Source organism: Stylophora pistillata, chromosome 11 (genome assembly GCF_964205215.1).
Source record: "Stylophora pistillata chromosome 11, jaStyPist1.2, whole genome shotgun sequence".
NCBI lineage: Eukaryota > Metazoa > Cnidaria > Anthozoa > Scleractinia > Pocilloporidae > Stylophora > Stylophora pistillata.
Genome location: NC_142529.1, coordinates 30,159,741 through 30,169,076, shown reverse-complemented (window position 1 = coordinate 30,169,076; position 9,336 = coordinate 30,159,741). Strand labels below are relative to the sequence as shown.

General features: G+C 39.0%; 1 protein-coding gene across 5 annotated transcripts; it reads right to left on the bottom strand.

Annotated features, from left to right (window-relative positions):
* Positions 1–134: 134 nt before the first annotated feature.
* LOC111321240 (inactive pancreatic lipase-related protein 1) lies at positions 135–9,056 on the bottom strand. Of its 5 annotated transcripts, none has more exons than XM_088738868.1 (6): positions 8,905–9,056; positions 2,915–3,169; positions 1,892–2,212; positions 1,415–1,609; positions 629–895; positions 135–415 (listed from the first exon to the last, which is right to left on the bottom strand). In XM_088738868.1, the coding sequence occupies exons 1-6, from the start codon at positions 8,960–8,962 to the stop codon at positions 399–401; spliced, it is 1,113 nt and encodes a 370-aa protein (XP_088594994.1). In that variant the 5' UTR covers positions 8,963–9,056; the 3' UTR covers positions 135–398. The 5 variants fall into 5 exon arrangements, with proteins under 5 accessions (XP_088594994.1, XP_088594995.1, XP_022779803.1 ...); XM_088738869.1 differs by lacking the exon at positions 8,905–9,056 and adding an exon at positions 6,370–6,509; XM_022924068.2 differs by lacking the exon at positions 8,905–9,056 and adding an exon at positions 6,370–6,505 and having other exon boundaries at positions 629–874.
* Between the last annotated feature and the right edge of the window lie 280 nt (positions 9,057–9,336).

Sequence of the window (9,336 nt, the reverse complement as noted above, 5' to 3'; positions counted from 1 at the left end):
AAGAGGCCAAGTGTAGTTCGGAAATGGGCTATTGGACGTTAGGTTTCAATGGTCTGTACCATCGCGCAGGGTTTACTTAAAAGATCCGCCCAGACCAGTGTTGTTCACCTAAAGTTTCCATCAAAGAGAGTCTCTCAGCCAACCCTCCAGTTTTTATTCATTTTGAATGCCTACTTATCCAATAAACAAACAAACAAACTATCGCATTTTTCATTTGCAGTTACAAAAGACTAAAAAATGTCCCTGTCGAAAACAGAGGCACATTGTGCACGACTTGGGCTTCGTTAAAGTAAAACTAAAAACAGAACTAAACTACTACAACACCGTAATCATAATTCTCTATTCACCAAAGTAGTAAAAGCAGAATTTCTTCACCAGCGAATCAGACAGCATTTTTTTTACCATGGAAGCGACCCTACGGACCACAGAAGATTATGACACAAATTAATCAAAAAAATTCGTCCACGTGCGGTTGTTCTGCAAACTGCACATGCCAGTGTCATTAACTGAAACATACTTTAAATTTCGGAAATATAAGTGATACGGTTGAACCATAAATCAAGGATGATCAAATGCTAAACAGTTTTCTATGGCGAAACACGAAAAGGAACGAGTGAGACCCACATACCACAGAACGGAGCTTGGTGGTTTGTGTCCAGATAAAATTCTCCAGTTCGTTTGGTTTTGTCGGCAAGGTACCCCATAGTGGGACATTCCCCATTGCAGGTCATACACCTTCGTTTCTCAAAGTCAGAGTATCTTCCACACGGATACGCTTTCCAGGAACAATCTGGTTCGTCTTTCTTTGGTTCAATTGTTGCAATGTAGTATTCTGTAGCCCTCATGTGGTCACAGGCGAGATTCTTCAAGGAGTCTGGAGAACAGTCAGGCATAACTGTTTGAGTTTTAATGAATATCGCAATGTGATTATTAACTAGAAAAACCGCACATTTTTAGCCATATTGAACTCAGTACTCTATGCCCATAGCGAAAAATTAATTATGTTACTTGAATAAACTCCGCTATTAGGCTTAGGGACTGTTCATTTCTCACCGCCTGGTGCCGGTTCGGAAACAAAGCGGTCAAATGACTGCACATGCGCACTTAGATGGATAATTCGTTATTGTAAACAGGGAGAATTTTAAGTTCAGTATAAGTTTTTAAGGTCGAGATTTACGCGCATTGTTGTTCTAAACTTTACTCAGTTTTTGTTAGTTTACACTCTCATAATTTTTTTTACACTTTGCACGGCGTATGAAGGTAAATCGTGGCCGAATTTTTCCACTTAGGTGAATTGTTCCCCCTCTTAGGCGACAAATAATGACTGTTGCCTTTTTATAGTAAGAGTAAATACAACATGTCTTACCACATTTGATCGCAGGTTATGATTTCTTGTTATAACTCATTCACATACCTAGCCCTAGCCGATCGGATTTACAACCAGGCTGACTTTTTCCCCCATTTGGATAAAAGTCCGTATGACCTGTCGCTTTGTCCGTCCCAGCGACATCCATGTCTGTGTGTATGACGTCAACATACTCAGCGTCACTTGGGTCCAATCGGTAGTTAACATCGGCGTTCCTAAAAAAAGGATTAGCTGGATCTAATCCTGTGAAGAGAGATATTCACCACGGGCTCAGGTCAGTAAAATAGAGGATTGCAAGGGTGACCGCTTTCTCTTGAGCATCCAAAACAGCGACAAGTGCTGAATGCAAAGGCCAAAATCACTTAACTAAGCGCAAGTTTGTTAATGTTAATCAGATCTGGAAAACACAGGTTAAAACGACGGTTTCTATGTTTTAATTAATGGCAACTTATCTCAGCAGAGAAGTTTTCCATTAGGATTTTAGTATCTGTCACAGTCTGAAACAGTTTTTTCCCAGAAACCTACCTGTAATACGACTAAGTGTCATCTCGGCTTTATTCCTTAAGTAGCTCCCTGCATACCCCGCTGTCTGGGCACCGAGGCTAAATCCCACAATATAGAACTCCGGTTCATGTGATCTAGCATCGCTAGAAATCAGGAACCTTATCAGCTCTGCTACCTGAGCCCCTACCAGTCGAGTGTTTCCAGCAGCCTGTAGATAGCTCTTTAAGAGATCAATGTTTGGTTGGTTTTTTGCTCCTTCAGACCAATCCACCAAAATCACATTGCAATCTTCCTGATTTAGAAGGGCGTCTTTCATTCTCACTGCCCAGGTATCTTTACCTTCTATATATACAGTAATTTACAAAAAAAATTAAAAAAGAAATATTTGAAAAATGATATTATATGTAAATAACTGATATCTCTTGAAACGTTTTGCTGTGTAGTATCGCTGAGTATTTTTACGAGTTGTGCCGTATTTTGACGAGCCAGTGAGGCCAGTCAAAATACAAACAACGAGTAAAAATACTCAGCGATACTACACAACAAGACGTTTAATAAGAGATTTATCATTCAACACACCAAATTGTTATTTCAGTGTGAGCGAATTTCGCGGATATTTGATTTACGAGGGGTGCGTGATATTCTCTGGAGTAGAAATAGAGCGAGATATTTTTACTCGTTCTGGGCGTTATTTGTACCCTTTGAAGCATAGTTGGATAATAACATGTCGTTATGAATACTTATGTAAACTTTGAAAACAGATAGAATTTAAAAGCAAAACAAACAGCGAAGCGAAACGAAACGGAAACACATGAGAAACAAAACCAGAAAAAAAGTAAAACATAAACGAAAAATATCCAGAGACCTGTAAAGAAGAGAATAAATACTAAAATCAGATATTGAATTATTTTTTTGTCACTATAGCTCGTTTGTGCCTTACGTATTGGCTTTTATATGCATGTATGCTAGAATTTGGTCAATTTATGCTGTACAAAGCACGGCCAATATATAAGTCCTTGTACTGCAGGCAGTAAGGGTACTCACCATTGAAACCGTGAATTATAAATATCGTGCGTCGTGAGATGTCGAAGTCTGAGCCCATTAGGTTCGTATAATCTTCATCATCAACTGTCAAAGAGCCACCTCGAGTAAACAAGTGAAATGTTGTGCCAACAGTGGATGGAGATTCTGGTAAACTTGGGCGGCGAATGAAGATGCTCCATCGAACATTTGGTTGTTCCTTGAATGTGCCGTACTTTCCATAAGTGACCTCTTTGGGCTCACGGTTAAAAAGCAATCCTGCAATATTTGAATGAAGGTGATTTAATGTTATCTAAAAGCTTAGAGGTCCATCTAACCGGTGTTTATCTCGCGAGTTCCGCATCATTCGTCACATGAAAGTATTGCCACTAGCTAGCTATTCGTTATATCTAACTGAAAGTTCGCTGGTAGCCACCAAATCACACTACTTTCCTCAAGCGTTGATTTTGACAAATTAAATTTATGACTATTGATAAATGCTTTTACGCAAGTGCATCGGTGGATGACAATTAACCCACGCTCCGTACTGGCCGCCAATACAACGCAGTATTTGGGTCTCAAAACTGCAGTTAAACTCCTTAACCTAAAACATTTCGCCCAGAAATAGCGACCTCGTGGGTGTTATATCAAGAGTCGTCAATAGGTAATCGATCAATATTCATCGCTGGAGGGAGGGTCGGATGATGTCGCTTGTGTCTCGATAAAATTTACCTGATACCCCCTTCGTAACGTTTATCTGACTCCCTCCTGCCAATAAATTGGCAGTCAATTTTCTATATTCCCTCTTTATACTCTGTTGGTGACGACTGCTCCCCCTCCGTTCCCCCTGAAAGGCGTGTGATCACCCCAAAACTCCTCCTCCCCTCAGGCGATGAATAATAGGTACCTTAAGAAACCACGACGGCGACGCCAAGGAAGACTACGATAAAAAAATGAGTTCTACTCTTAGTTAGAATTTCAAAAATGGCTGCAGGAGCTTACTGTCTCATACAGCGCCACAGCTCAACTTCAGCATGACGTATAAAGGAGCCGTTGAGTTCCAAATGGAAATTTAAATAATTTGCTGTCGCAATATGACGGAAGCTGACCCGCAACTACAAACAATGCATTATTTACCCACTCGTTGACAACCAGAATGCTGATGAAATTAACTAAGCACGAGACGATGCAATTGCTCTAGTTATTTTCAAACCGGACAGGAAATCTGTATCACATGCTCCTAAAACGCCAAGGTGTTTCAATTGTCTTGAAACAAAAGCTATAACCTGTCTCAGTTTGGTGCATTGTAGGGTTTTCTAAACATACTTTAAGAAGAAACCTGCGACCACATCCTTTTGTTGAATGAGCAAATTCACAAGCTAGAAAGTTCGGCAAAGACGTTGATATTTTCATCGCTTATAGTAACCTTTCGAATTAAACGCCGTGTCGAGTCAACGTGGCCTTGCCATTTGAAAGAAAAAGAAATTGTCGGATAAATTCGTATGTAACATTCGGTCCACGCCAAGATGTAAAGAGAACCTACCGACAACCTGTTCCTTTTTTACGAAGTATGAATGTTGTGTCGTGGAAGGATTATATAATATGAGCGGAAATTTAAAAATAAACACAATCATGATCATTTGCAATCTAATGAGCAATATTGTTTATCTTTGTTTCTATGATAGCGTCAACACCAGCCTAACATGATTCCAAAGGGTCTATTTTGAAACGAAACATTTAATTTCACATTTTATCTCACTTGCATTTAACTGTATGACTCATCTTTTCTGTATTCTATAAGGAATTTTTCAATTTTGGGCAACTGATCAGAACGCGAATATTGATCACCCATGCGAGAAATCATTAAAGAGCTCTCGTGCAGTCAGTAGGTGCAAAAAAGTGCCACTTACCCCGTGTTGCTACAGCTAACCCTAAGATAAGGACGATAACGACCTTTTTCGCCGACATTTCACCTATGTGATGGATACACTCTCGTTTTTCGTTAAGTCCAACTGCCTCAAAGTTATCCCCACAGTAATATCAGCATAACGTCAGAGATTTAATGTGCGATAGCTGGAAAATTGATGAATGATTGACGTCTATTTTGTCATACATGGTATGCAAGGCCAATGAGAATGAAGCGTGCCCTTCGCAGCCGATTAGAACGAGATCATCTCGGGTCGATTTCTGATTATGAAATTCGAGTTCGCCCGAAGTCTTGTTCGTGATGAAAGCTCTAGAAAGAAACACTTCCTTCGTTTTCGCTCACGAATTTGTGTGAGCGTTTTCGCACATAAATTTGTACGAGTGCTAAGACAGTTTTTTAAGGATAAAAAGGGTTAATGGGAGATAAGATGCTCTATAGCTAAAAGAAGTTATAATAATACAAGCTGCGAAGTTCGTAAAACCCTAAACTTTAAACTATTTGCTTTGAGACATGAAGAGATAGAAAAGCTATTCTCAAAACGGTCGATTTTAAAACGCGGTATGTTAAAAGGTCACGCGCGCCTAATTTCTTAAAGTTCATAATAACAAGAGCCTCTTAATATCTAACACCAGGACAGATGATGGCGAAGTTCGTTTAAGCGCCGCAAATTAGAACGTAAATAAAGAGTTCTGTGTCCAATCCTGTGAATGAAGACACACAGAGGTTAAGAAACAGAATCTTAGAAACTTTTTCCCGTATGCGGCGGTCGTTTGGGAAGATGACTCTAAACTAGTCGTACCAACTACAGGAATGGTCTCCAATTAACAGACTCAACATACACAAGAAAAAAAACAACCATCCCTTTATTTTCCATGTCAATCAATAAAACGCCAAGGTGTCTCAATTATCTTGAAACAAAAGCTATAACCTGTCTCAGTTTAGTGCATTGTAGGGTTTTCTAAACATACTTTAAGAAGAAAGCTGTGACCACATCCGTTGGTTGAATGAGCAAATTCACAAGCTGAAAAGTTGATGAAGGAAGTTGATACCTTCATCGCTTTTAGTAAGCTTTCGAATTAAACGCCGTGTCGAGTCAACGTGGCCTTGCCATTTGAAAGAAAAGGAAATTGTCTGATAAATTCGCATGTAACATTCGGTCCACGCTAAGATGTAAAGAGAACCTACCGACAACCTGTTCTTATATTACGAAGTATGAATATTGTGACGTGGAAGGATTACATAATATGAGCGGAAATTTAAAAATTAACACAATCATGATCATTTACAATCTAATGAGCAATATTATTTATCTTTGTTTCTATGATAGCGTCAACACTAGCCTAACATGATTCCAAAGGGTCTATTTTGAAACGAAACATTTAATTTCACATTTTATCTCACTTTCATTTAACCGTATGACGCTTCTTTTCTGTATTCTATAAGGAATTTTTCAATTTTGGGCAACTGATCAGAACGCGAATATTGATCACCCATGCGAGAAATCATTAAAGAGCTCTCGTACAGTCAGTAGGTGCAAAAAAGTGCCACTTACCCCGTGTTGATGCAGCTAGCATTAAGAATGGGACTATAACGACCTTTTTCGCAGACATTTCACCTGTGTGACGGATACACTCTCGTTTTTCGTTAAGTCCACCTGCCTCAAAGTTATCCCTACAGTAATATCAGCATAACGTCGGTGATTTAATGTGGGACAGCTGGAAAAATTAATGAATGATTGACGTCTATTTTGTCATACATGGTATGCAAGGCCAATGAGAATGAAGCGTGCCCTTCGCAGCCGATTAGAACTAAACGAGATCATCTCGGGTCGATTTCCGATTATGAAATCTGAGCTCGCCCGAGGTCTTGTTCGTGATGAAAGCTCTAGAAAGGAACACTTACTTCGTTTTCGCTCACGAATTTGTGTGAGAGCCTTTTCGCACACAAATTTGTACGAGTGCTAAGATAGTTTTTTTAAAGTGAACCATTTTGTAAAACGTATTCTCGTAGACACTTACCTAAGTAACATGCACGTTCTTTCATTTAGAATTAGATTTCTTTTCTAATCATTGTCATTGTTACAAAGCATTAGGGACCGTCTATTATTTATTGACTGGAAAGGGGGGAAGGAGGATTTTGGTTGTGCTATGATAAGATACCCCTCCTCCCTAGGCCCTGAAATATTCTTATGATCGTCGCCTATTTGCTATTAATTGGGAGTCAATGTTTGATAGTCTCCCCCATTTATATTCTTTTGGCGACGATTGATCCCCCTCCGTTTCCCCCTAAAATTCATGTGTGTTCCCTCTCAGGCGGATATAATGACTGGTTCCAAATGTCGAATATTTTCGATGATATTGTTAAACGACGCAGGTAGAGATCATGCACTGATTGTGCCACATAGAGCAGGAGTGAACACCTGAATTCGTTTTCGCTTAAGCATTTGTACGTTTTTACATTTTTGGTAATATCTCTCGAATTATGACAAGATATTGTTCCATTTCGGTCGCGTCGGGCGGGAATGGAACTCATATATAGTTTTATTTAAATCGATATGACGTTCGGAATCGTCATTTTTGAACTTCAAGGCTGACTTGGATCGGAACGACTTAATTTGAAAATGGTGGCAGATTTTCCCATCCAAAATTTCTAACTCTCTACGGTCTGTATTCTGTTTGTTTGCTGCCGCCGACTCCACAGCAAACTAACAGGTTTACTCCGAAGGTTCTAAATTTTTACTTTAGTAGTTGGATTTCCTGAGCGGGCCCGACATCAAGTTGTGTCGGTTTCTTACTTAAAGGTATTTCAGGAGAAAATAAGTTTGAAGTTTGAAGTTTTTGTTGAAGAATGTTAATTTATAAATACACTATAGCAGTTCGAAAACTGGATTGATATAATTTAGAAATCTAATCATTAACTAATCTATCTTACTTGAAGGATAAAAAGGGTTAATGGGAGATAAGATGCTCTATAGCTAAAAGAAGTTATAATAATACAAGCTGCGAAGTTCGTAATACCCTAAACTTTAAACTATTTGCTTTGAGACATGAAGAGATAGAAAAGCTATTCTCAAAACGGTCGATTTTAAAACGCGGTATGTTAAAAGGTCACGCGCGCCTAATTTCTTAAAGTTCATAATAACAAGAGCCTCATGATAGCTAACACCAGGACAGATGATGGCGAAGTTCGTTTAAGCGCCGCAAATTAGAACGTAAATAAAGAGTTCTGTGTCCAATTCTATGAATGAAGACACACAGAGGTTAAGGAACAGAATCTTAGAAACTTTTTCCCGTATGCGACGGTCGTTTGGGAAGATGTCTCTAAACTAGTCGTACCAACTACTGGAGTGGTCTCCAATTAACAGACTCAACATACACAAGAAAAAAAACAACCATCCCTTTATTTTCCATGTCAATCAATAAAACGCCAAGGTGTCTCAATTATCTTGAAACAAAAGCTATAACCTGTCTCAGTTTAGTGCATTGTAGGGTTTTCTAAACATACTTTAAGAACAAACCTGTGACCACATCCGTTGGTTGAATGAGCAAATTCACAAGCTGAAAAGTTGATGAAAGAAGTTGATACCTTCATCGCTTATAGTAACCTTTCGAATTAAACGCCGTGTCGAGTCAACGTGGCCGTGCCATTTGAAAGAAAAGGAAATTTTCTGATAAATTCGCATGTAACATTCGGTCCATGCTAAGATGTAAAGAGAACCTACCGACAACCTGTTCTTATATTACGAAGTATGAATATTATGACGTGGAAGGATTACATAATATGAGCGGAAATTTAAAAATTAACACAATCGTGATCATTTACAATCTACTGAGCAATATTGTTTATCGTTGTTTCTATGATAGCGTCAACACCAGCCTAACATGATTCCAAAGGGTCTATTTTGAAACGAAACATTTAATTTCACATTTTATCTCACTTTCATTAACCGTATGACTCGTCTTTTCTGTTTTCAATAAGAAATTTTTCAATTTTGGGCAACTGATCAGAACGCGAATATTGATCACCCATGGGAGAAATCATTAAAGAGCTCTCGTACAGTCAGTAGTTGCAAAAAAGTACCACTTACCCTGTGTTGATACAGCTAACCCTAAGATAACGACGATAACGACCTTTTTCGCTGACATTTCACCTATGTGATGGATACACTCTCTTTTTTCGTTAAGTCCAACTGCCTCAAAGTTATCTCCACAGTAATATCAGCATAACGTCAGAGATTTAATGTGGGACAGCTGGAAAATTGATGAATGTTTGACGTCTATTTTGTCATACGTGGTATGCAAAGCCAAAGAGAATAAAGCGTGCCCTTCGCAGCCGATTAGAACGAGATCATCTCGGGTCGATTTCTGATTATGAAATCCGAGCTCGCCCGAAGTCTTGTTCGTGATGAAAGCTCTAGAAAGGAACACTTACTTCGTTTTCGCTCACGAATTTGTGTGAGCGTGTTCGCACATGAATTTGTACGAGTGCTAAGACAGTTTTTTAAAGCGAGCCATTTTGT

What these genes read in the sequence shown, in the direction of transcription:
- LOC111321240 (XM_088738868.1), bottom strand. Translation starts at nt 8,962, where the DNA reads ATGTCAGCGAAAAAGGTCGTTATCGTCGTTATCTTAGGGTTAGCTGTA. An exon ending in GTTAGCTGTATCAACACAGG is followed by an intron (nt 3,170 to 8,904) that starts GTAAGTGGTACT and finishes CAAATATTGCAG; the next exon opens with GATTGCTTTTTAACCGTGAG. An exon ending in ATCCGATCGGCTAGGGCTAG is followed by an intron (nt 896 to 1,414) that starts GTATGTGAATGA and finishes AAACTCAAACAG; the next exon opens with TTATGCCTGACTGTTCTCCA.